Here is a 27,035-nt window from a genome sequence, read left to right as displayed (position 1 = left end):
TTTGGGTTTTCTTCTCTACAGTATATCAGCTGTCCTTTCTATCTAAAAGTTTCTGAAAATTGTTTAGCAGAATTTGAGGACTAAAAGAAGGATGTTTAAAGGCATCTCCACAGCCCAAGCCAGGGCTGGGCTCTAATCCAGTACTTTCTGGCAGAAGTAGGCAGTTCTGCAACTGAGAAATTATTTCCTACCAGCCAGTTCTTCAGTTCAGTCATGTAGGTAGCCTCACAGGACAACAGAAAATTAACTTTACTACTCTGAAAAGTTGGACAGGGCATCTTCAGAAAATAAGGAGCTTTTCTCTAAATCCTTACCTGACAGGTTCCCTTAACAGCAGTCTGTGAAGAATGACAACACAAACCTCTGCAGCAACTCCTATCCTGCAGTGCAAGGCATCTGCATGCTAGATGTCCTGCTGGACAAAAACTAAGCACTGCAAAATTCTGTCCCAGCCAACTCTTGGTGTTTCATCTTCCCTTCTGTGATATCAAAGTTCAAGCTGTTCCTTCTCTCAACAGAGCATGGTGGGGTTATATACATTAACTGTAAGAAACAGAGGCATAATGACAGAGTTTGAGAAAGCCCAGGAAAGTCTGATTTCATACAGCTCAATTGTAAATGCATCCCACCAATCTTCACCACTGCTTTTAGGTAAATAGGAATTCTCAATTTCTTACATCTAGCTATATTATGTTTATTACCTTGGTATTTTGCCCTTAACTAAATCCCCCAATGTATGTATTACTAACAGAGTTAATTAGAATGAGAATGGGTTTAGAGCAAGAAGAAATTATCTGACAGCACTGAAAATAGCAATGGTTTGTGTGCTATAAAACTTGAGAACGGCACTTCAGGGTGTGAATATTTTCACAAGAAAGCAATTACATTGATGAAAGCTGATCAGTAAAATAGCCTGAATAATTTGTGTATGTGTGGGGAAGGGAGTTCAGAGATAGCTGACTGGAGTAGGAATGCATATTACAGGAAGCAATTAGAAAAAGTTATTTTTTCCCCATTTTTTATTTCAGAGTTTGATACTGAGCTACAGATTATTGCTGCTATGAAGAACAGACATGGAATCCAAGACTGAGTTTTTAAAAAGTAGTTGAGGCAACCAAAAAAAAGACTGGTGGACAAAACACAGCATAGTGTGATACACTTTGTCTTCCCTAACTCTTCTATGATTTGGCAACATTATAATGTCAGCATATTTCATGACTCGAGAAATAAAAACCAAATGATTTTGTCACTGCTGCTCCTGCCAAGAGACACATACCTCCTGCTCCTTCCCTAGATACCAGCACACTTGAGCTCTGCTCTGCTCAGGCAGCTCATTGCAAGGACTGGTGCACATGATCCCCACCACGCGTGCCAAGGGCAGAAGCCAAAGCTGCAGAGAAAACACAGGCCAGCTTTTCAAGGACAAGCCTTACATAGCAAGTGTCTTGGCATGGCATGGAGAGGGGTTTGGGGACAAAATCCTTGTGCCAATCGCTTCCTTTAGAATCATCAGTAGATTAACTAATGAATACTGATGCTAATTTTTAATATTTCTGGAGGACCACTCACAGCACTGATCTGGATGGCAGCACTTTTCATTCCCTGAGACACTTCTCACAGGGCTCTGCAGACCTGGGCATGGGGGATTTTACCAGCTGCAATGCGTGCACAGGAGAGAGGTCCTGTTAAGAAGTCTAAACCATGGAATTTTATTTCAGATATATTTTCCTTAAATGATGAAAGACTGCTCATTTCTTTTCAGTTTTTTTTTTTCTTTTCCATGCAATAATGCAGCATGAACTGAATTCTGCACCATTTCATGTCCCCAGAATACCAGGGTACCTGGCAAAAATAAATGCACTTCCAAAACATGCACGACAAAAACCCTGACCATCCAGCATTTGGGCCCAAGGACATCCACAGGTCTGGCTGTCCCTACCGACCCTTGGGTTTCCACCCCTTACTCATGGCCCAGGACCCCATGTCAGTCCCCCCAGCCCATCAGCCCCAGCAACACCACAGCTGAGCTGCTCTCCTGTACCCCAGAGCAGAGCAGAGCCACATCCTTGGGCTGTCCTTGGCCCACCCTCATCCTTGGGGAGGTGCCAGCTGCCACCCTGGTGCTGGGTGTTCTGCTCCTGGCAGGGTGCTGGGACAGGCCCCAGCTGCCCAGCTCTGCCCTGGCAGTCCCATGGGAGCCCCTGGTCCAGTGACCCTCACGGGACCCTGATATTCTGCTTGAAAAGCTGGAAATGCACGTGGCTTAGCTGCCTTTCACTTGAGCAATGTGTCTGTCCATTTTAAAAATTAGCAATACTTATCTATTTATTTTTTAATTCATGCAATTTAAAGTGTTTTAAAAGATAAGTAGTTACCATGTGGTCAATAATTCATAGGAAAATTCAAATGAATTAGGGGACAACATTGCATCAAAAGCCAATGACTCTGCTTTCCAAAATATCAGTCAAAGAAAACTCAGTGAAAGTGAGATGAACTAGAATTACCCAAAGCAATGTGGTAGGCTGACAGCAAGGTCAGGAATTGAAATAAAATATTCCAGTATCCAGTCCAATACACATGTCTACCAGATGCTATTTTTACTTCATCATGGTTAACTAAGAACACTGGCAGAAGAATTAAAACTAATGAGAGTAAAACAAAATACAAAATCTTCCCAATTCTAATTGAAGAGGCTGCTCAGAAAGTCTTTGAGTGAGTAATGACATATTCCTTTGTACTATAGAAATTTACCTTATAAGAATCTGCTTCATCTTCAAAAACAATAATGTCCAAATTTGATCTCACTGATGATAGTGAAAATACAGAAATCTTCCACTAAGCTGAGCGGCATTAAACCACACACACCTAGACCTAAGATCAACAGCTAGGCAGAGGTTCCATGTGGATACACACCATGCCTGCAGTATAAATAACACATGGAGCACAGAAATTGCTATTACTCAGTATGTTTCAGAAACTATAGGGAAAAGAAAGAAGATGTGACATATCTGGGAAAGTGTACTGAAAACAAGACAAAAAAAAAAGGCACTGTTTGAAGCGGCAGAAGTGTACTGAAGGTGAGTTATATTTTATTTTATTTCATTAAAATATATTTTAAAAACATACTGTGTAAAAGAATTAGGATTCTCAATAATTTATTATTTACATTAACAAATTCTGTTTGACTGTTATTCTATAGATAGAAATGAAAAGTGTGCAGAAGGGAGTTGTATCAGCTTCTTCAGGACCAAGCAAGACTCTTGTCCAGGAAACATGCCCAAAAATGCATTTCTTTCCATTTCAGCCCCTTCAAAATTATATTTGCAAACAGATGGCAAAAAGCTCAATGAAAGGTTATGCTTGTGAGTGTTGAGCACTCACAGTGAGAGCTGGGAATTCAGGGTGCTCTGCAAGGGAGAGACCCCAAGGAAATATTAACATTGCACTACTCAACAGTCAAGAGGCTGCAGGGTCCAATCCCACTCTTGCTCCCACTGTCCTATCTCTGCTGAAATCCATGGCATTACACCACAAGGAGGCCTGCACATGACCCCTCCAGGCAGATCTCAGAAAGCTGGACAAACTCCTTGAGACAGGGTGGCAGTGGAGAGACTGTTTTTCCTACCACTGTAGGCACACTGCAGCTTATCATTCTTTTTCAGTCCAAACACAATATAAATCTCAGTGTCTTCCATCCCATCCTCTGGGAAGAAATATGCATAGGGAATTATCTCTCTGATGTAAACATCTGTAAGCACCATTCACATATGCTGGTCCACATGAAAAGAAAAAATATTACGAAAGTGCCTGCTGTAACCTTGACCCTTCTTAGTGGAGCAGCTCAGCTTTCCCATCGGCTTTCCAGACTTCCGAAATCATCCGGGTACCCAAACATCATGCACAGCTCATTGCAATGCCAGTTGCTGTCTGCTTTACTATTCCAGGAAAGAGCAGTTTCCCTTCCAGTGATTATACAAAAGCCCATGATGAAAAGAAGTAAAGCTGTCAGCTCATGTGTTCTGTGTCCTGGAGGCACTCAATGGTATTCCTGACATCTCGTGTAAGGCACCAATCATCCGCTCGCTGAGCAAAAAGCGACCCACGAGACCTCCATTAAGCAACTGCAGAGGGAACTGACAAAGTTCAGCTGGTTTGCTTGTCTTCTTGCTTACAAAGCATAAAAATGGTGGTCACGCCATCTGAGGAAGTTTCTGGTGGTATCCTAAAAGGGGAACTCAGCTTGCACCTCAAGGAGCACGAGTGACTTGTGCCTGCTTCAGCACAAGCTTCTGACAGCTGCATCAGGGTGGCAATTCCCACAGACATAGCAGAGATTTCCTTGATCCCCAGGAAGCCTCCACTGCCTTGCTTTCACAGAAACTGAGTTTGCTGTCAGCAGCAAAGCAGGTTCCTCCTTACAAGATGTCTCCATAACACACAAAGGAGGACCACACTTATAAAACCAGCTTTGTGGAACTCTTGCTGCAGCTTCCCTGCTGTTGGTCTTGTCTGCAGAGCCTTATTCACAGAGATGCAATGCCAGAGATAGCAGAACCTATGGACGAAGAGGTTGGCTGGATGCTGGCTGACTGCACCCCTGAGCAGCCTCAGTCCAGAATGTCAGTCTCAAACGGGACCAGGTGGTAGTATGTCAAATTGGTGACATAAGCTGTTGGATCATCACTGTCTTCCAGCTCTGAGGTAAAGTCACTAACACTTTCAAACCTAAAGAGAGATGAAAAAAAAAAAAAAAAACCACCAAAAGACATTAAGTAATTTAGAAAATCAAAGGAATTGGGAAAAAAAGCACTAAGGGAGTGGGAGAAGCACTTGGAGCTGATTTCATCCACACCTCCTTCATCTCCTCTATTCATGTGTTTATGACTAAACCATGGGCCAGTGAGAACTATGGTGAATACAAGCAAGTAATCTTGTCACCCCAGACTTCAAAGCTACTAGTGAGGAAGGAAGGAAGGAAGCAGCAAGTGAGTCTTGGAGAGTGAATCACGCAGTTGAAGTCCACATCCTTCTATTTTGTTCCCACAGCATGTGTCAACAACACATGATGCCTCAGTTCTCACATAAAAGTGAAAAAGAAACTGCCTTTGTTTCATATCTGAATTTGGACTCTCAGTCTTTCACTTCACAGGCACCCTTTATCTGGGTTTGGCTTTTGTGAGAGGCTGAGTGTCTAACACAGGTAGGAAAAAATGACTAGAAAGTCCTTCTTCCAGAGTCTAGCTGTCCTTCCCATGGTACGAGGTTTAGATTTTGACAATCAAAGAATCTACAAATATAAAAAGATTCCCAAACTTAGTTTCACTTGTTTTGGTATTTTCCTCCCCACTTCCCAACACCTGTTTCATAACCTGCACTTTTGCAAGAATTACCTACTGTCTCATACCAACTTTCAACCAGAAGGCATCAAGCTGTTAAAACCTACACTTCTCACAGTTAAACACATTCCCATTTCAAGAAGGCTTGAATCTTTGTGGTAAGAAACATAATCTTCTTTCTAGATAGCCTAGCAGTTAAAGGCAGTCACTGCAGGCCAAGGACAAATTTCACCTCAGTTCTAAAAGGGGTCTGAAGAACTGTAAAGTTTCTTTTTCCTCAAACTCTCTCTTTAATATTTTTAAAGAAATTTCATTTACTATGACAGAGTGAGAAATAAAAGGAAGAAGAAACTGAAAATTTGCACAAGATGGAAAAAGAAATTCTAACCTAGCTCTCACTTTTAGCATGTATCTCTAACACCTTTGTCAGCCTAGCTGGCCTACTGCAGCTCTCTGAATGGCAGATAAACAGATGAGCTTTAAAATAATTAATATTTAAAACTGCACCTCATCTATACATGAACTAATTAGACTCTTTAAATATGTGAAACAACTGGGCATCTGCCTAACCTTGGCCTACAGGGTGACTTAAAAGATAAGTATTTCAGAGGACCTGAAGAAGAGTGGTAGGGCAAACAAACAGAGAAGTCTGCCAATCCCATCTCTTCCCAAAATTTTATTTAGAACTATCATGGGTTATAGGATAGCCTGGTCTGTACATTCTGCAACATAAGGCCACAGTTCTGTCTTTTCCATACTCCTTCCTGGTCCTTCTTATCTCTATTTTTTTTAACTATGAGCGCCAAAATAGAGAAGATGTTTTTGAGCAGAAACGAATGGATTTTCTCCCGCAGCTTTTCTCTTTACTTTAAATGAAACAGCGATGAGACTGAACTTTGAATGTTTATTGCCCTCATTCCTCTAGTCCCTCCAGGCTGTTTACTTGCCTGCCTGTGTGGGAATGTGTGCACAAGGGAGTTGACTTGGTATCTTGAAAATACTTCACAGATCATGTCGTGCTGTCTTATGGACTGCAAGTGATCCAGAAACAACAGATTATGAAACACCAGTGGGGAGATAGAGTGAAGAAAGCAGAAGAGGAGTCAAGAAGGCTACTCAGATTCTGCTCTTTTTCTCTTATCAGCATAAAGCTACATTATTACATCTGAAAGGTCCCACAGATTTTGTGGTTCTCCAGCCTCACTGATAGGTTACTACAAGCAGAATGTGAGGAGCAAAGCAGTGGATGTCAGATGCTGTGGTTAAGCAGAAAGCTTTTCTTGCCACCACAAATGAAGTGTGTGCACAGCAGTCTGCAAAGCACTGCTCTAGATTGCTCACAGAAAACCAAACTGAATAAACCAGGGCTGTTTACCACAGTCAGAAGCTGTGTATGACACCAACAGTCAAAATACTTTTGTGCTGTTACCAACAGGTCTTTCTCTCAAAATAAATTCTGTAACTCTGCTGTGGACCTTCAGATTCCTAAATGCCTGAATTGCCAACCTTAATTTTTTTTCCTCTAAGCTACCTTGACAGTAGGCTCTTTTGCAAGAGCCAACTTCTTGTGTTGGAAGATAAAATTCTTTATAATTTTAACCTCTGTTAATACATTAGATTTGCTACTCAGATTCACCCAGAAGAAGAGGAACAACATAGAAGCTTATGGTTAGGACAGGCTTGCTAGGTAAAAAACTGGTGGCTGGGCTCAAGGATTGAGGGATGTTGAACAGAGTTTAATCTATTTGGTAGCCTTTCACAAGTAGTGTTTTCCTGGGCTCAGTTTTGGGGGCCAGTCCTGTTGAATATCTTTATTAATGGTCTGAACGTGTGGATCAAGTGCACCCTCTTGCACTCAGTTTGCAGGTGACACCAAGCTGAGTGGGAGTGCCAATGTGCTGGAGAATAGGAAGGCTTTCCCAGAAGGATCTGGACAGTCTGGATTGATTGGCTAAAGCCACTTGTATGAGCTCAAACAAGATTAAATGCCAGGCCCTGCACTTGTGTCACAACAAGTGACCCCAAGCTACAGGTGAGCTACAGGTTTGGGGCAGAGTGGCTGTAAAACTGCCTGGCAAAAAACAACCTGGGGTGCTGGTTAACAGTGGCTGAACAGGAACAAGAGTGTTCCCAGGTGGCCAAGAGGGCCAATGGCATCCTGGCCTGTATCAGAAACAGTGATCAGCAGGGCAGGGATTGTCCCCTGTACCCAGCACTGGTGAGGCTGCACCTTGAATCCTGTGTCCAGTTCTGGGTCCCTCACAGCAAGAAGGACATTGAGGGGCTGGAGCACATCCAGAGGAGGGCAACAGAGTTGGGGAAGGTCTGCAGCACAAGTCTGATGAGCAGTACCTGAGGGAGCTGGGGTTGTTTAGCCTGGAGGAGGCTCAGGGGAGACTTTATCACTCTCTACAGCTGCCTGAAAGGTGGGTAGCCAGGTGTGGAGTTGGACTCTTCTCCAGGTAACAAGTGACAGTGCAAGAAGTAAAGGCCTCAAGTTCTACTGGGGAAAGTTTAGATTAGATATTAGGAAAAATATCTTGACTGAAAGGGTTATCAAGCATTGGAACAAGCTGCCCAGGAAAGTGGTTGAGTCACTGACACTGGAAGTATTAAAAATATGTGAATTTCACAGAATCATATAATGGTTTGGTTTGGAAGGGATCTTAAAGATCATCTACTTCCAATGCCCCTGCCATGGGCAGGGACACCTTTCACTGGGTCAGTTTACTCAGATCCCCATCCAGCCTGATTCTGAATACCTCCAGAGATGGGGAATCCACAACCTGGGAAACTTGTTTTAGTATCTGACAACCCTTATCTAAAAATTTTCTTCCTAATAGCTAATCTAAACCTGCTCTCCTTCAGCTTAAGGCCACCCCCCTTATCCTATCACATGCCCACATGAAAATTCCCTCTACATCTCTCTTGCAGGCCTCCTTCAGGTACTGGAGTGAATTTGCCAAAAAGGCAGCTTATCCAGTGCCACAGATGCTGCTGCTGGCCTAAAAGACAGAAGTAGAAACAGTCTTTGCAGAGAAAGGTACCTCTGTAACAAAACCAAAACAAGAGTTCAAATGCATTTATTTACCACCTTTTTCTTTCAAAAGGACTTCACTACACTCCAAGAGCCACACACAAAAGGGCTAGTTATGCTACATGGATGCTGAACACACTGGCTTCACCACAGTTTGCAACACTGTGCTGTACTGCCAAATAAAATCAGAGAGAAAATGAAAACCTATTCATTTTCATTCATAGAAAAGACCTATTTCAGAACAACAGAGCAACAACTGCAACTTGGAAAAGTGCTGTGGTTTCTTTTGCAACAAGTGTGAGACTTTTCAGCTGATGGATCACTGGGTAGGTAGCTCTGCAGGCTACACAGCTAGCCAGTGTAGGGAATGAGCACTTCCTGCTGAAGCTTCAAGCACTTCTTCCCAAAAAATACAGCTTTGCTCTGCAAAATGTCTCATTCAAGTCCATCAGCAGCCAAAACCCAGAAGTCATAAAGAGTTTAATGCAGTTGAAAGGAAAAAAATTCCCATCTGAGGATATCAAGTCCACAGGGAATTAACTCTAATTTCAGAGTTATGGTAGAACACACCATAAATCCAATTTTACTGAAACCAAAAGAGAGCAGCATAGAATTTGAAAGATTTTAAGGTTTCCTTTCTGGACTAATAACACACATTTAAACCAACATTATAGAAAATCTCTGCTTTTGAAAAATGTTCAATTTTTACAAAACAGCTGTGTTACACTGGTTCCACTATCTCCTGGCTATTATGTCTTGGCTATAAAATACAGCTGCAGGATGGGAAAATTTAGGGCACTGTATAAAACACATATTCGAAATTCATTAACTTCTTGACTCTTGACTTCACATCCTTTGGAAAGTTAAACTAAGTCAGGCTGTTACCCTGGATTCATTTCTTCCACCACAGCTTATGGGAAACTATGTCTACCATTCAGTTTTTATCACATTCGTATTTTCTGACCTTAGCAGTCCCTGACTTCAATGGGATGACAGTTAGATGATTGCAGTTTCTGATCCCAGGTAAGTTTCTGTAAGTTCTGCTTGGTCTGGAGCACATTTTTAAAATCAATACTCGCTATAAATATTTTTAAATCATTAAAAAAATCAAAGTAAGGCAGGAAAAGGTTTTCTTTGGTAATTTTCTCCTATAATTTGTCACTTTCAGTACAAAGTGTGATCTACTGTGAACTATAACAATTTTAATTTCCAGGTATTGGCCTTACAGAATTACCTCTAGTGTGCCATTTCAGCTTCATTATTACAACCTTATAAGCTTAAATGCTGTTAGCAAGGTCGAGGTTCAGAACACTAAGTGATAAGTTAATGAAAAGACTTCAAGAAATTACACTCCAGTCAGACATATTCTCCAGCCCCTGATAAAATGTTGCCAAGCTCTAAACCTTGTTACAGACTGGCATTTCAAATATGCCAAGATAGATCACTGTGTCCAAAGCTAAAAACTCCATAAGTCTTTTAGAATTCTCTTTCCTTCTTTTGACTGGTCAAATGAAAAAGTAGGTCATCATTTCTCATCAAAAATGTTAAAATTTTTACTCCCTTCACTCCCTGAACTCACTTCACTCCCTGAAGCTCATTGAAATATCAACCACCTGATATGACAGAAATCTGTAGGAGCATATTTCCATCAATATACCCATCTGGGAATGCAGTCACTGGCTTAAGACCTGCATGAACCACAGAATGGTTGGGGTTAGAATGGACCTCTGGAGTGTCAGCAATCAGGCTCAGTAACCTTTAACCTGTCAGGATGACAACTGCACCAGTCTTGCTCTTAGGCAGACAATGACATTTTGCTAGGGGCTTGGGAAAGCTACAGTGAAGGTGACAGCATTGCTCTTGTTCAAATTCCACTTACAAATGTTCTGCTGAATCTACATCCAGGTGCTTCTCTTTTCCGTTAGGTATACTGTGGTCAATGACTATTGTTTCAGTGTTGGCTAAACAGAATCCGTTTGATCGCATGATTTCTGTTGGGAGAAGAAAGAAAACAAGATTAAAAAAAAAGGCTGGAAAACAACTGTGTATCATAAGTAATTGACATGGCTATGAACTGATATGTGCACATGACAGGAAACCAGGAATGAAGAGCTGGTTTCACAGCTTCTTAAATCTGACAGTGCTCAAGTAATTTTATTCACCTAACCAATTAATGAAACAGAGCATCTGAAGCAACTACCACTATCAAATCATAATTGTATTTTTCTTAGACAGTCCTAGGCTTAAGCAAAAAAAAAAAAAAAAAAAAAAAAAAAAAAAAAAAAGACATAACAAGGGAAATGAACAGTGACCTTACAAGTTAATTCAACCTCTAATATGTATAAAGAAATGCCATGTTTTACACAGCCCTTGATACTGCTTATTTGTTTCTATCTGTGTTAGAAGCTTCCAATACAGAATATCTAAAATTTACACCTAATTCCACTGACTAACTACCACGGGGAGAATTGATAACTAAAGAACAGTATTTGATGTGAATGAGAAATGAGAAGCTAATCCACATCTGTGGTCTGTGGAAAATCAAACTAGGCAAGTCACAAGGATTTCTTTCAGTCACACAATTTTAGATGAAGCTAGGACCAACACAAAATAAATGTACTTTTTATAATATCAGCACTGACTTAAGTAGGATAACTCTTGATCTGCCTCAAGACACTATGACCCTGTGTAACATCCTTGCATCACCAGCACAACAAAAAAAAATTAGACTGTGGCACAAAATATGGCAGGCAGAAAACACACCAACAAATTTCATCTATATATACAGTTCAAGCAATGAACAGGAGATAGGCATGAGAGGAGGTAATTTTTTTAAGATTACATGCTCCTGCATTAAGGTAAAGCAAATACTCCCATATCTTTCTCGAGACTCATCTTTGATTTTCATTCTGTATTTTACTGCAGCTCACTTTAGTAGAATACATTTGGGGGTTGTGAAAACACTTGAACCCCAGCAGAATCACATTTCACATGACTCATCTTGAGCCATCATTGTATGATTGTAAAATAAGATTTACCATATAAATTCAAATTCAGCTTTCATCTTAGAGGGCAGCCCTTTCTCTCTTCTCCATCACCTACCACTCTGAGCAGGACCTTTTGGGGGACAGAGTTTTTTTTCAGAGAATACAAAACATTTATGTCTGCTTTTCCAAGACTGCCAGGTAGAAAGCTGCACTATGAGTAACAGGAATGTCAGTATTTTCCCAGTGTCCTTGACTTGACCTAAGAGTTACAGCATTTCACTGCTGCATGAACTGCTTTACCCATTATCATTTACTGCCATCTACTGACAGCGCTGCCAGACATTCCATTTCCATTGTGCAACATCCAGATGAGGCAAATATCAATTAACATCAAATTTCCACCTATGTTCTCAGCATTAATGGCAGCAATCACTTGAATGATGAAAATTAGTTACCACAAGATGCTGCATAGGTAGGAGAATCTTCCTCCAGTTAATTAGGTATGACTCATCACTAACAACAATAATTTAGAATTAAAACATGCTATTATTCAGCTGAGATAGTTTTGTTAGTACCAAGGAAAACTGATACCAGTTATTATAAAACTTGAAGGACTATGTAGTATTTCACTTCAATTAACTGTAAATAAGCTCTTCTGGTGACACAAAACCAGGAGCTGGCATTAGGTTTAAACAAGTATTTCAGTACAGAAATACAAAACCAGGCACACCAGAAGCTCACAGACCTTTTGACAACAGCCAGTAGCAGATGAAGAGGGGAAAGGCTAAAAGAATAGGCAAGGATAAGCTCTCCACTTTACCCACTAGCAACCTGTGTTTTAGAACTTCCTATGTCTCCACCTGTGACAGGTTTCAATGTACTTGTCCTCCACTTCCCTGTCTAATTCCCTTTTGAAGTCACTTCTGCTTTCAGTTCCACCATATCCTATGACAATGAGTTCCACTCCTTAACTATGCTTTGTATGGAAACAAAACAATATTATAAACTTTCATTTGTTTGTTTAAAGCCTGCTGTCTGGCAATGATATTGGATAACCTATAGCTCTTTTTTCATAAGTACAGGGTAATTGACCTCCTCCTATTCACAGTTTTGTGGACTTCCATCATACCAGTCTGTCATCTCTTCTCACAGGTGGAGGTGTCCTTCCTTAATTAACCCCTTAGAGAAGTTGTTCAACAGCTTGAATCTTCACTGTTTATTTGTATGATTTTAAATTCTATTATATCCTGAGATGAAGAAACCACAATTGTGCATATTGTATTCAAGAGGGGCTATGCTCTTCTCCTCTGTTTCCTTCTCCTTTCCTAATAATACCTAATATTCTCACTGCTGATATTGCACATTGCTTGGCACCAAGATTACCCTTTCACAGAACAGTATCAATAGCCTCAAAATCTCCTTTCTAAGTGCTAACAGCACTATCATATGCGATGATGTGCAGTAAGGACTGCATTTTCCTCACATTCACTGCTTTGCATTTGTCAACCTCCCATTTCACCTGCCACTTTATTGCCTGAATGCACCTTGCACAGTGTATAAAGGAAAATTATATGTTCTATATCACAAAGCACTACTGAGAACTGCATTTTGAATAGTTGATAGAAAAATAATAATGGGAACAGCAAAAAAGTAATTTTCATTCTTCAATTCTTGTGCTAACTACAGGTAGATAACAATTCTTACCTGATATTTTAACTGGACTTTGAAAGCTTGGCTGAATTTTGTGGACATTGTCATTTTTTAGAACTTGGTCCAAAGGAGATCTCTCAAAGAACGTAAGGACAACTTCAGACCTTGAATACTTTAAAAGAGAGAAAAAAAAACAACAGACATCCATTTTTAACCAGTAGTTTGCTTTGTCCCTCTTCTCCATTTCCACCCCTTCATAGCATGACAAAAAGACATTATAAATGACAGCTTGGAGGCATCATTGCACAGTTCTGGCACTCAGCATTTCTCCTAGTTACTCAATAAATTGCTGCTTCTTTCAGAGTTTGGCAAAGCCCATCACATTCTAATCTGCATGAGAGTGCATGTCACCATGAAGGAGGAGTCAAGCTGGGCTAAATTGGAACTTGGCTTACTCACCTTCCAGGGCATGTTTATAATAGTCTTCAGAAGCTTTTCCACTTCATTAAGTCTGGCTTCTATATCATGGGCTTCTTTTATTGTGATGAGCCCTAGAAACAAAGTAAACAGATCATAAGCATAAACATAAGCACACTTAGGCACACTTTAGCAGCCAGAAGCAGCCCCTCAGGAAGATGTGGAACAACCTCAAATATGCCTTCCAGAAATACATTTTAAACCAACTGATGATAAAGCGTGCACCCCAAACTGAGGTGGGTGTAGTTTACAAGCAGAGTTGCAAGCCTGACACAAACTCAGCTGTTTATGACCATATGTAGGAATTGCAAGACAAGCAGAAGTAGAACCACCTACTCCCTCACCCACAGTTTCACTACACAGCATTCCCAGCAGTGATAGTTAAACAGCCCACTTTCTGCTTCCAAGAACCATTATTCATCCTTTTTTTTCCCTGTAAATAAAAAGCAAAAGAAAACCCAAGAAAACCAAAAGACACTTCCTACAGATAAGAGGGAAAAAAAACCCACAAGCTAAACAAAAGGCTTTGAGAGCACTTTTGTGTTTCTCTGAATGTAAGCCCCAGTGAGTGGTCCAAGGAAAATTTGTCAGTATTATGTTTTTCAAGTGCAAGATAACTGTCAGGATTTTTTTTTCATCTATTCAGTCACTGAATTATCACAGTGCTGCAGAAGGGATTAAGACCTAAATTTCACTGCCCAATAACCAGAATGATGCATTACAATGCAATATGGAATTGCTTGGTATGGTGATCTCAAACACTGATACTGTATTTTGTACGTATAACCTGCAGGGCATCTCTAACTTTCCCCTCCTCTAGCAGACTGAAGGAAATACAGCACAGGTTGCATGTATATATGTAGACGCATATATGGGGCATATGAGGAGAACTAAATCCCAAGATCTCATGTCCTTCTAGTGATCCTTTTATTGCTGATATTTGCAACCTACTTTTTCTAATCAAATCACCATTTAACTTCTACATTTGTGCATCTTTTCCAAGGAGCAGGATACACTCATGAAAATGAAATACCTAAGAGAAATTATTAAATATAAGAAGCCACAATAAACAAACAAACAAAAACCAAACAAAAAGCTGTATTTTCCCAGTGTCCTTGACAGAAACAGGAAAAGACACAATAAATCAGAACCATCAAAATTAAAAAAATGCAAAGCAGTCTGTGAGAAAGCACTTCAATATACTACAGTTGTGTTAAAGTAAGTGCATCTGCATCTTCCTAATCAAAAGACAAACATAGAGCTATCAAATATGCAGAATGTGGGAACAGCATCCACAAACAGTTTCATTCTGTACCAGTCTTTGTTGTTTGCTACCAACAAGATGCAATCCCACAGAAACTTTCCAGACAAAAGTGTGACTTGGAAGCTGTCAGCTCTCCTCCAGTTACAGCTCTAAATAAAACAGAGATTGTCTCCAAAGCAACGAGGTTTACTTGACAGTTGTCCCACAAAAGTCCCCTGCTTGTATAAATCTTTCTATTGGTCAACAGTCCTTCATTTTGCCTGGTTTTTCAGCATGGCTATCACCTCACCCTGGCACATCTCACCCCCTCTCCTGACAGCAAGGCATCCCAGCAGGCATACAAGGGAGGTGCTGTGCGTCTTGCTTTGGCTGGTGTACACTACAGTCAGGTAGCTTTGCTTGGAAATTCTCTGAAATGCTGTAAATGTGAATAAACTCATCCGCATGGGTCCACAGACTACATACTAGCTGGGCTGTGCTTGACATTACAGACCTGAACTGCATTCCAGCACCCTTCATCATCCTAACTATGGGGTGCAGGCCTGGGTGGATCTGTTTGGTCCCTCCACAAATACGTTCCCATCCCACATTTGGATTGAGTTCAAATTTTTCAATGAAAGGCTGTCATCTTCCCTAAAAGAAAGAAGAAGCTGCCAATGGCCCCACAGCTCAGACACCCATCTATGATGTTAGAACCACACTGCTGGCCGTGCTGCAGTCCACATCAAAAAAACAGAGAAAACAGAGCCAGCCACCCTGGTGCCAGCTGCCATGGGGTGCCTCCACTTCTCCTGCTGCTCTTGATCCACTCTGCATAAACACTGATATAGTCAGAGCAGAGGCTGCCCAACTGTGGCTCCCACCTCATTGCCAATCCGCCAGGGATTCAGCATTCAGCTGCTCCCTCTCAAATCTGCCCTCGATCTCAGACCATTTCCCAGATAAGCATGCAGTGTTGCAGCTAGTATTTTACCAGGAAGAGGGATACTTTCAGACAAATGAAGATATTCAGACTGGGAGGGAGAGAAAAAGAAAAAAAAACAAACCAAAACCACCTCAGAAACAACCCTGAGCATTCATCCCATGAGGAAAACCAGCCAAGCGGTCAGGATTTCTCTCATTAGTAATCAGGGAAAGCATCTGCAGCTCCACATGGTCTTTTTATGCTTCACCAAGAAGTCAGACAAGGCTGTCAGCCTGTTGCACTGTCACAGATCACCCCGTGGGAGGTTTTACAGCTTCTTGCATTCACAAGGAATTTCCAGCCCTGGTATATTATCTGCTTCCACCTCTTGGAAAGACACCAGCCATGCAAATCCACACTCCAACCTGGAAACTGGCACAGAAGACTTGTAACATCTGACACCATAAAAACTGTTTCTTACTGAAGCTTTCAGTAATATCAAAACCAAAAAGCAGACAGCGTAGGAAGGAGTGTGATACATCTGCCTGGACAGCTTCCTATATATGTGCTCAATGATTGCAGATGTGCAGCTTTGGGGCGTAAGGCTCCTGACCTTGGATGAATTCCCCATACGGGGAGTTCATTTGGCCAAGCTAAAGCCTTTGTTTTCATACATCTGCAGCCCAAACAAACAGAAACCACTTGACTGGCCTTACATACATATATTTAAGCCTGTAATTTATTCTGCAATTGTCATGAAGTTTGTAAGGCCCTCATTTATCTTAATTCTACAAGTCTCTGTTTTTAAAAGTTAACAGATGCTCTTGTGGTTTTCAGTTAGTCATAGACCATGATCCCACAACCTGAGAGACTGCTCCCAGCCACACAGCCACACTAACCAGAGTGAGGCACTGCCTGCCCAAGCAGCCAGGAGAAGTGGAGGTCCTGGTCCTTCCTTTCCATCCCTTTCAGCACTCTCTAACTGGCTGCTGTCATCAACCACAGCACCTACATGCACAAGGAACACACTGGGGCTTCACAAGGTAAAGTCTCTGGTGTCAGCACTGGCTTAAGGTGCTCCCACCATCCCCTGCACCTCATTTCCTCTCCCACACCACAACACAGAGCAGCTTCTGCTTTGCCATCACAATTCGGTGAGCAGTAGGGAACACCTCAAACCACTCCTGCCAAAGGCTTCACCTCAGGAAACCCCAGACTCCACAGAAGGAGTAAGAGACTGCAGGTGAGGATGCCCCATCCAAGCTCCTTTCTCACCCAGGCACTATGTTAAGTTTGAGCAGGAGCTTCCTTTTTTGTGTAAAAAAGGAACCAAAGAAGAACAGAACCATACTCAAGTTTCCAGTCCTATCCTTCATTTTGTGGGGGTTTCTCCTTTGCCTGTGTTCTTTCTCTTGTTTGGAAGATTTGTTGAGACAGAAAGAAAGAAAGAAAGAGGGGGAAAAAAAAAGCCAGAGACTGATGCAGGATCTCCAGACGCTGGAAACGCCTGAACAAACAGACACACAGACATGCCAGCTGACACTGCAGACAGAGCCCAGCACCCCCACCCTGACACACACATTCATTAACCCTGACACAAATGCACCAAATTGTGGATGCATCTGAAGCGTGTGGGACCCCCTGGCCACATATGAAGCATCCATACAGCAGCAACAACATGTCCCGAGGCTGCTGTCTCTGCCCATGGGCCATAAATACATGTCTAGCCTTTATTTCCATCTGGGGCTTTTACTACCCAAGAACCCTTACTCCGTTTGATATAAAATAAAAGCAAGATACCAGTAAAGCAGCAAGTATCTTGGAACCAGTTGTGCTTTCTTCACTTGTTCAGTCATGCAGCAGAGCTGAACTCAGAGCTGGGAAATTTGTTAGTGAGGTCATGGTAAAAGGCTGTTCTCATGCCTTTTCTCAGCTCTGGCCCTTGTCTGGACTGCTAATGGAAAACATGCACACACTCCTCCCAGGAAAACTTTGCTGTCTTGTTACCTAAACTGTACTTGGACAATTAGCTGTTATTTCAAGTGATTTAAATGCTATAAACACCTATGTTTATAGGGTTTGACGTAAAAGGAGGGTTCCATTGGCTCCTTTTTTTTGCCACAAACCCTGCTGCCAAATACCACAAACTTCTAAGATTCCTTCCCCCTGCACACTGGGGAGCCAACAGGCTGGGTGACGGGAGGGATGACACTGCCAAACCCAGTGTGGCACTCACCTGTACCTGGGAGACTGCTTTATTTTTATTACATAATCAGCAACCTCATTCAATCCTTTTGACATTTTCTCTGCCCCTTTACAGACCAAGAGCCTGGGCAGAGTCCTTAAGACTGAAAAGGATTTGTTTTCAGTTTGAGACCAAGTGTAGATAACTCTGCGCAGAGCAACATGTGTCTGGAAAAGTATGGCACAAGCAGCACCAGAAGCCTGCAGCTTTCTTCCTGCCTGGGTCCCTGGTGCCGGGGCAGCTGCAGGAGGCTGGGAGAGCAGGCCAGCAGCTGTGAACCTGGCACACTGGCTCACAGCGTGGGAGAGGGGCCCAGAGCTGCACACAGGCAGGAAACGAGCTCAGCAGCAGAGGAGAAGGAACAGAGAGCCAATCCTGATGTAAACACACAGGCCTTGGTAGGGCTGTCCTATTACTGCTATGTGAGCCACCAAATCTGCAACTAATGACATTCTGAAAACCGCAGATAGTGCACCCAATGTTTCTACCACAGGAAGCAGGACAGGAATTGCAGCATGTGCCCCATGGCTCATAATGAAATCACAGAGCAGTCCTGACAGTCAGCATACACAATGAGCATTGTCTCAAAAATCCTCTAGTGCCTTCCAAGGAAGAATAAGTTCATAAGTCAAGTATGTTTTTGTAATGTCATGTCAATGATGACACACAGAAGTCTGTTTTTCTGGAGATGTACAAGTCACTATGTGATACCAAACTGTAGGCCAACCCCATCTCTCCAGTCTGAAGGACTACACCTCATGTTTGTGGGCAGGACAGGAGCAAAGAATGTCCAAGAGATACCCTATTTTCTAAAAATCAGTTCTGGAAGCTGAGCAAGAAGCCAAGGTGTACTTTCTGAAGATATATGCAAGGTGGAATGCCAATAGTCCTAAATGCTGTGTGTTTCAGTATGCACATGAAGATTAAAATTGCAGTGAACCCCTCACATCTAATTGTCTTTCCATTCCCTACAGGGAGACAGCAGAGTAGGTATCAAAGGGAAAAAAATGAGTAACAAATAAATCCAGAGAGAAATCCTACTGTGTTCTCTTAATCTACACTGTAAGAAAGATTTGAGGCTTACAGATTTAAATCATTAGTCCATCTTTCTCTCTTTGCACAAGCCCCCAAGCAGCACTTAGGGATTTCAAACCTTTAGGAAAAACATATAATCTGCCTTGCATGGGAGACTGATACTTTGCTGCCTCTCCTGACCAGACTTCAAAGGGGGATGTGCCCCTTTTCCCCAGTTACAGCAATCATTACCACTACAGTGCTAAAACTTTTTTATCATTTTCCCTTATAGCTCCTTGCCCTCAGATATGTTCTAAGCCTTGTGCACATGCACAATCCAGGATGTAGATGGAGCACTAAAGGAAGGTCCTGGTCATTAGAGAATAATGTTAAATAGTCTAAATTGATTCATCCAAAGAAGGGCCAGATCCAAAGTCAGATCAGGCTGTTAGGGACCATATCTAGTCGACTTCTGAGCAGACCCACAGACAGATATTCCACAGAAAAATGCAGAAACTGAAGCTACTCAGTTAGCACATGGATCAGGGCTGAAAGATGACAGACAACTCTGCCCTGTTTTTTCTACTGTTTTGCTGCTTTGCACTGCTTCCTAACTCCTCCATCTGCATAACTGGATCTTCTCAGTAGCATTTCAGCTGTCATTTTCCCCTGCTTCATGGCCACCATACCTCGCTCCTCCTAGCAGCTGCCCAGGTAGGACCCCTCCTCACCACAAACATGTGTTCCCTCAACCCTGCCACCTGGGAACTATGGCATTAGCCACCTCAGGCTGGATTCTGAAAAGGCCAAACCAGCTCCCATTAACAGCTGCCTCCTCTCTGATGAAGGAGAGAAGGATAAAAGATTGATACAAGGGCAAAGGAATACTCAGGGGTATGTAAAGGCAGGAAATGAAAAAAAAAACAGCAGATGGGAAAGCTTGTTTCACACAACTCTTCTTCAATAACTGCAGAAACAACACCACAGGGATCCCTTAAGTCCAAAGAGTTGATAAGATCCAGAAAAGGGCAGATAATTACAGGCAATCAGGGATGTCAGATCTTCAATTACTAGAGACCAGAACTGTCATTTTTTTGTTCTCTGCCTTTTATTTATGCTGTCTTCTGCAGCATCTGGTTCTCATCACCAGGGACAGGATCCTAGAGCTAGCTACAGCATTGGTCTGACTTAAGACTGGCGGCTCTAGCAACTGCTCTTTGATGCCTCTCGCATAATTCTTCAACCCCTCTCTTTTGGGGCAGACACACTTGCCCCTTCCCCTTGTGGGGGAGTTCATCCATCTCATGTGACAGGAGTCACTACAGCCTTCACAAAGGATTTGCTATCAATGCAATATTGCTGACAAGATCCCTCTTGGTGGCATTACCGAGGGAGCAACTAAAACCACACAGCAGAGCTGAAAAGAGGGGTGGGTGTAGGGAGGTGGACTTTTGACATTTATCACATTGTGCTGCCCTTCTTAAGCTTGATGACAAGGACCAAAATTTTTAAAGATGTATCAGTATACAAAATGTGTGTGAGTCACTCATATTTTCAGAAGTTCCACTAGGTAGTAGCAAACATATTGAAGATACTGAGATAAATCTGTTTGATGCAGAAAGAGAGAGAGCTTTTGAAACCTTTCTTCTTTTGTAGTTCATGTGAAGCAGATGCAGGATGGGGAGAAGTCCTGTCCAAACAACTGTCTGAAATCCCCCAAAGCAAAAGTGACCATGACCTGAGGACACAGGCACTCTCAAATACCCATGCAAAGAAAGGAGGCAAGTTAAAAGCAGAGAAAACCAGACCCTCAAGATGATGGGTTCTCCACACATTGTATTATTAGTTATGGGATCTCCCAGGATCTCTGGAATGGAGAAGGCATGTTTTGGTGGCAGAACACAGCTGACAGGCTTTCCCCACAGAGTTCCCTGTCTTGATGCCTGATGAGCCCAAGAAAGAAAAAGATGTCAAAGAAGCATGAGATAGGAGTGAACAAAGCAGTCAAAACCTGATGAAAAATGCAAGCTCCTATAACCATTTTTAGTGCTGATTTTTTATCAGGTGATAGCTGTCATGAAAAACACACCTCATTTCCATTCCTTTCCACCAAAAACTTCCCTGACACGTTGCCTCGGTTCACCACAAAAAGGCAACTTGTGTCTAGCTTTATAACAACACAGTCAGCTCCATTTATCTCCATTATTACAAATGAACCATGAAATTCAGCTGATAAAAAAACAAACCCAGAAGCCACAAACTTAATTTTGGTTATACAGTTCTGCTAGAGCCTGATAACCAAGAGCTGCATCTTTTGTCTGCCAGACAGAAGCTCTGAGCAAGCTCCACTAATGAACTGTTGACAATGTCAACAATGAAAAGAGCACAATAGATGCAGTGTATTTATCTGTATTGTCACAGCACCGAGAAACAGCTGCTGTCTGTGGAAACCACGATGCTGCTTCTGTAGAACTCCCTCTTCTCATAAATCACACTCCCAGATGGTCTTGTAAACAACAACAACAACAACAACGCTATAATGCAGCATATAGAAAACTAAGTTATGAACACGGCATTTGCAAGCAAGCAATGTTCCTGGGCTGGCTCCTTGGGAACTGCCCTCTGTGCTGTGCACATCCCTCCAGTGGCAGCCCTGGAGGAGCTCCCCTCCCGCTGCACAGCCACTGGGACATGGAAAACATGGAAAACAGCTGATCAGCTGCTTCCTGCAGGAGGATGCCACCCCAGAGGCCGGCACAAGGCTTGGAGCTCGAGCTCAGCCTAGTCTCTGTGAGGCACCGCTCAGGTCTGCTGCAGGTGAAGTGACTGCTTCTATGCTGCAAGGCAAAATAAAGGTGCAAGGTTTCTACAGGAAATCTCCACCACTACTAGAAAACTTCTGTGGATGGACAGAGGTTGAGCACCTGCAAGGTGGAAGGGAACAGAGGAGTTCTGCAGAGCCATAAATAACCATGGATGGCAGCACACCAGTGGAAAAGAAAAGGAACAGAGAGGAAATAACAGAAAGAAGAGTAAGGGGAAAAAAAAAACACGACAAGGCAGAATGAGTCAGAGGAGGCACAGAAAGGAGGAAAGTGAGAACTTTGGGAAGAGAGGCCCATCTAGTAATAAAATAAATCTGTCAGAGGGCTTCTGATTTGGCAGCTCAGAGTATCAAAGCAGGAACAGGCACTACAGGTAGGTACAATATGAATAGTAACACTGGAAGAGCATCTGAGCCTCTGCCCTGGTAACAAAGGCAACAAACAAGTGCAGAGGAGGATTGCCAGAAACCACCCTGCCACTCCAAAGGCAAAACAAATCCCAGTTTTGAAAGGCTTTTAATGTGCTCTTTTGGCTTCCTTAGGGGGTTGATTCTGCCTGCACTGAAGTCAGAGGCAAGGGAGGTGTGTGACTGCTGACTGTATTGAAGCTGGCTCAAGTTCAAGGATAAATCTTAGATGAGACCTCCTCACAAATGGTATTTAGAGAAAATAGGAAAGGAGGAGGGTGGGGAAAGGAAGAGTCCTTTTCCAGATGTATACCTCAGTTTTGGTGTCTGGTCTGCTGCAACTATTTCTATTTCCATCAATTTTAAGTCAGCTTCTAAGTCTATAGCTCTGCCTTTCTCAAGAAAACTGATTAAATTCAAAAGTAGACTTTGCATAGAAAAGCAGACAGTTCAGTAACATTCAGCTGTGTTCATTGCAGGAGTGAACGAACCCATGTTCTCCTGTGATCCTCTTTTGTACATTTGCCTAGAGCAAGGGACAGGCAGATTTCAAAGACAAATAAAATACTAGAAGTTACTGGCAACATCACAGTGAATCATACTCAGTCACCCTGCAGGTATGCACATATCTAACCTTGTTTATCAGCTTCCTAGTGAGATGCCTTGTGCTGCTGAATGTCCTTGGCCTTTAGCATCGTGTACACTCCAGGTGCAGAATGCACTCTGCCACGTGCTCTTACTAGTCACCAAAGACAAGACAAAACTGTGGGAATGCCCTACTCCCCACTGGGACTTCCCTCCTCTCCTATCTAAGAAAGGGTAAGCTGAACAGCCGCTGCAGACAGCTACACCTCCCGTCCTCTCCTCTGCAATCTCAAAGCACTCAGCAGCTCCAACAAATAAGGAAGGGAAGCATTGTGGAAGTCTGTCCAGGAGGATGAGGGGTCAAGAAAGGAATGGTTTCCTCATGCTGAGCAAGAAAAGGAGCACACTCCAGCACAGCATGAACTGTCTGCTGAAACCAGCGATAAGGGTAACAACCAACTCTTTCTAAAATTGCTGACGTTTTTAAAATAACCACAACCTTCGTTTAAAAAGTTAATAACATCAAATAGCTCAAGCTTCCACTCTCAGTCATATCCCTTAAATGTAAGACACTGCAGCTTGACTGAGCTGCAGGATAATGCTAGTCCTTTTAATGCTCCTTAGGCAAATCTGTAGGGACTTTGGAGTCCTTCAATGCAATGCAAATTGGCTTGCAACACTTTATCATTTCCTCCAGATAAAAGGCACAGCTGATATTCACCTTCTTTCAGGAGGCCCAAGATAAATACACACACACATACACACATCTACATATGCAAATACATGTGTGTGTATATATATATATATATAAATACACACAAATGTATAAGACTAAATGCTAACACACACAAGAATGGGCTTTTGTCAAGTGCTTTTGTTGGGTTAAGTACATTGAGCTTCACTGTAGACAGCAGGACATCTGCTTTTAAACTTGGCAATTAAGAAACCATGCTTACCCCACGAATTTTTTAAAGACTGGACATGCCCCATGCAATCTCTTTTTACATGCAAAGCTTTGCATCACTGTCACTTAGTTAAATGAGATTTTATGTTTCAACTTTGTCAAGTTATCAGAGGCTGTGGCCAGCCAATTTAAAATGCTGGTATGATGAAGTGTTCTTTAGGCAGAGAAGCATACTCTGCAAAGTAATTTTCTTTAGAGCAGGAGCAGCATAATTTTAAACAGAGAATTGCTGAAATTGTGACGCATGCTGTAATTGCTTAGAAACTACTCCTGATTTTTATTCTGCCTCTGTTGCAAAGTTAACCCCCACCCTTTCAACAAGCTAAACAGATGATAATCTGCTTATATTAGGTTTCAATTTTTCAAATCCTGAACTGATGCTTTGCTCATTCCCCATTTCAATGAAGGCAGTGTGCCTGTTCCTGAGATAAAGGCAAGTCAAGGCTCTAGGTTTTAGGCAGAGATTGAGGAACACAGGCTGGGGATGGTTAATCTTTCCCAGCTGTTCATGCACGAATGGTGTATCTACCTGGGACTGTCAAGTAAAGCCAGTGCAAGGGACTGTAATCCCATCTGGCTCAAACCGCACAAATAATGCTTCGGAGGGAGAGGAGTGAAAAGAGTTGAATACTTTGTAAAAGCTCTGGCAGGCCTTGAGACAGGAGAGGAGCCACGCTCGTTTGAGAGAGGCGCTGGGGAATGAGAAGGGCTTTAGGATAAGCAGCAGCTCCTGTGTGTAACCAATGGCGAAGGAGCACTGGGAGGGGCAGGCCAAGGATCGAGTCCATTTGCAGCCAGACACAGCACACACCCCAGCCCAGCTGCCAAGTTACTCTACTAGCCCCATAAAGCCAACAAGAAGGACTACCGCCACCCTGGGACGTCAGTTTTAGTCACAGGGACCCCGGTAGGCGCTGTGCCCTGCAGGCCACAGACAGGCTCGCTCCAAACCCACCCAGCATCCTCAAAAGCCGTGGCCCAGGTGCCCCATACCTTTGAGGGCCGTGTTACTGAGAATTTGCTGCCACTCATCACTAGTAAAAATCACACCCGGGCTGAGAGGTGGGGTCTGGCTTCCGCAGGAACAGCCCCATTCCCTGCCGGCACGCAGGCGGGAGGAGACAGCCCCCGTGGGGCACCCAGCCCCGCGAACATCTCCCCCTCGCAGCCCGGAGCGAGCCTTGCGCCATCCCCGCCGTCTGCAGAGGGCACTCGGGGCGCGCCGGTGGCTGCCGAGCTGCCACCTCCCGGCAGCGGGGACACAGGGAGAGCCCAGCGCCGGGGACACAGCCCGGGGAGGGCTGCGGCTCCCGCCTCACAGGGAAGCTTGGACAGGGAAAGGTACGAGCGTTTTAATGTGAGGCACGTAAAAAAACCCAAAGCAAGCCCACCGCCAGAGGTTAGGGATCGGGCAGGACCATGGAAAAAGACCTGTGTCACTGTAAACACCTGTTAGGAAACATCTTTGGGGAGATCGCCACCGACAGGGAACCGAGCTCGCTGTCACACAGGGACGGCCCAGGAACGAAGTTCGGTGGGTTTACAAATCTATGAGCGGTGGAGACCCAGTTCAGAGAACAGCAAAACGCAGACCCTCTGCAAGGGGTCCCACTAGCAAGGTGGGAGGCTAAGTGAGAGCTGGGGAAAACTCTCCCATCCTCTCACGGAGAAAATCATGCACAGAATATCGGCTTTTCCCTGTTCCTGTTCAATAAAATCATTTATGTCGTAACTCAAACAAGTGGGGAGACTGGAAGTGCTAGGCATACACCCATTTTCAGATGACTGGGTGCTCCTCACCACGCTGCACACTTGAAATACGTCAGAGTAGAACACGTAACTCTATCTAAAAAATACCCCTACAATTAAACAAACTAAACACAACCCGCAAGACATCCTGCTTCTGCACAGCAAGGCCTGAGCATGGACAACATCCCTCGAGTTTGGCTAGTCCACTTCAGAAGCTGGAAGAGAACAGACGTCTCTACTAACCGCTGCTGCAATTCCCGTTTCACAGAAGTTATGCGAGGAATTATGCCAGCTCCCAGAGTTGCTCCGTCCCCTGGCAAGAGCCGCAGCCCTTTTTTTTTTTTTTTTCCCTCTCCTTGTGGCAAACAACATACCAACACGCGGAGATTTTTCAGCTACACCCTTTTTCTTGCCAACCACCCCCCAGCCCTTCCTCGGGGAGCCCGGAGGCACCGGAGAGGGGCAGCGCCAACGCGGATCCCTCTGTCCCCCCAGCCCAGCCTAGCCCGGAGCTGCGCAGCTGGAGACAGCGGCAGCGATGCTGGGGTCACCGTCCTGCGTGGAGCCTTGGGCTCCAAATGTATAGTCAAAAGGAAAAAAAAAAAAGAAAAAAAAAGAAAAAAAAAAAGGAGAAACACAAATCAACATCCCGGGAGGAGTTTCCGACCGCAAACCGCCCCCGCAGTTCTTCTGCCCCCCCCGCCCCGTCCGGCTCTCCGCGGTTCCAGCTCCTCGGCCCCTTCCTTCCGCCGAGCGGGACCGCTCTCCGCCCGCCCGTCCTCCCCGGCCACCGCCACCGCCGGGAAGCGGCGGCCGAAACCCGCCCGCCCGCCGAGCAGAGAGCGCCAGCGCCGCGAGGCTGCTCAAACCTTGGAGCAAGGGGGAGCGGGACAGCTCGGGCCGGTCCTCGGGGAAGGAGTCGAGGAGCCGCTTGAAGAGGCGGCCGAGGTCGGAGTAGCTGCGGTGCAGGTAGAGGATGTTGCGGTCCGACCACTCGGTGCGGATCTCGTAGAACTCCTCCTCGTCGCCCCGCCGGCTGATGATGAGCCGCCGGATGCCGTTCACCCAGCAGCCCCGCACGTACATGTTCACCAGCGAGGTGCCCTCAAACACGGCCGAAGCCATCCCGCCGCCGCCCGCACATCCCCCGCCGCCGGCGCAGGGCGAAGCGCACCGCCCCGCGCCGCCGTGGCCAAGTTAAGAGGAGGAGGAGGAGGAAGAAGAGGAGGAGGAGGAAGCGAGAAGGGGGGTGCCACCCGCCGCACGCCCCCCGGCCCGGCCCTGCCCGCCGGGCTGTGCCGCCGCCCGGCGCTGGAGGGAGGCTCGCTAGTGCCTCATCGACGGCGGCCCCGCACCCTGCCCCGCCGAGCCCCCGGCGCCCAGGGACGGCTCTCACCCCTCGGGGCGGGGAGCGGGGTGGCTCGGCCCCTTCTTCTCGCAGAGCCCCTCCCGCCCAAAGGCGGGGGGACGCCCCGGCCCCGCAGCCAGCGCCCAGCCCCTGCGGTCCCCGCGGGGCGGGATCCTCCTCTTCCTTCTCGGGACGTTTTCGTAGACACCGCAGACGTAACGAGGAATTTTTTTCTCCTCGCAG

General features: G+C 44.2%; 1 protein-coding gene across 1 annotated transcript; it reads right to left on the bottom strand.

The window, feature by feature from the left end:
- Positions 1 to 3,067: 3,067 nt before the first annotated feature.
- PXDC1 (PX domain containing 1) lies at positions 3,068 to 26,857 on the bottom strand. The gene is made up of 5 exons (XM_064425957.1): positions 26,314 to 26,857; positions 13,470 to 13,561; positions 13,065 to 13,182; positions 10,253 to 10,364; positions 3,068 to 4,725 (listed from the first exon to the last, which is right to left on the bottom strand). The coding sequence occupies exons 1-5, from the start codon at positions 26,567 to 26,569 to the stop codon at positions 4,608 to 4,610; spliced, it is 696 nt and encodes a 231-aa protein (XP_064282027.1). The 5' UTR covers positions 26,570 to 26,857; the 3' UTR covers positions 3,068 to 4,607.
- Positions 26,858 to 27,035: the final 178 nt, after the last annotated feature.

The sequence above is a fragment of the Passer domesticus genome, chromosome 1, assembly GCF_036417665.1.
Source record: "Passer domesticus isolate bPasDom1 chromosome 1, bPasDom1.hap1, whole genome shotgun sequence".
NCBI lineage: Eukaryota > Metazoa > Chordata > Aves > Passeriformes > Passeridae > Passer > Passer domesticus.
Note: the sequence above shows the minus strand (reverse complement) of the source record. Positions and strands in the feature narration are given on the sequence as shown.

Excerpts from the sequence above, each read along its gene's own strand:
- PXDC1 (XM_064425957.1), bottom strand. The coding sequence starts at position 26,569 with ATGGCTTCGGCCGTGTTTGAGGGCACCTCGCTGGTGAACATGTACGTG. Across the intron at positions 10,365-13,064 it reads AAGTCCAGTTAAAATATCAG|AAATCATGCGATCAAACGGA; the intron begins GTAAGAATTGTT and ends TTCTCCCAACAG. Across the intron at positions 4,726-10,252 it reads GTAGATTCAGCAGAACATTT|GTTTGAAAGTGTTAGTGACT; the intron begins GTAAGTGGAATT and ends ATCTCTCTTTAG.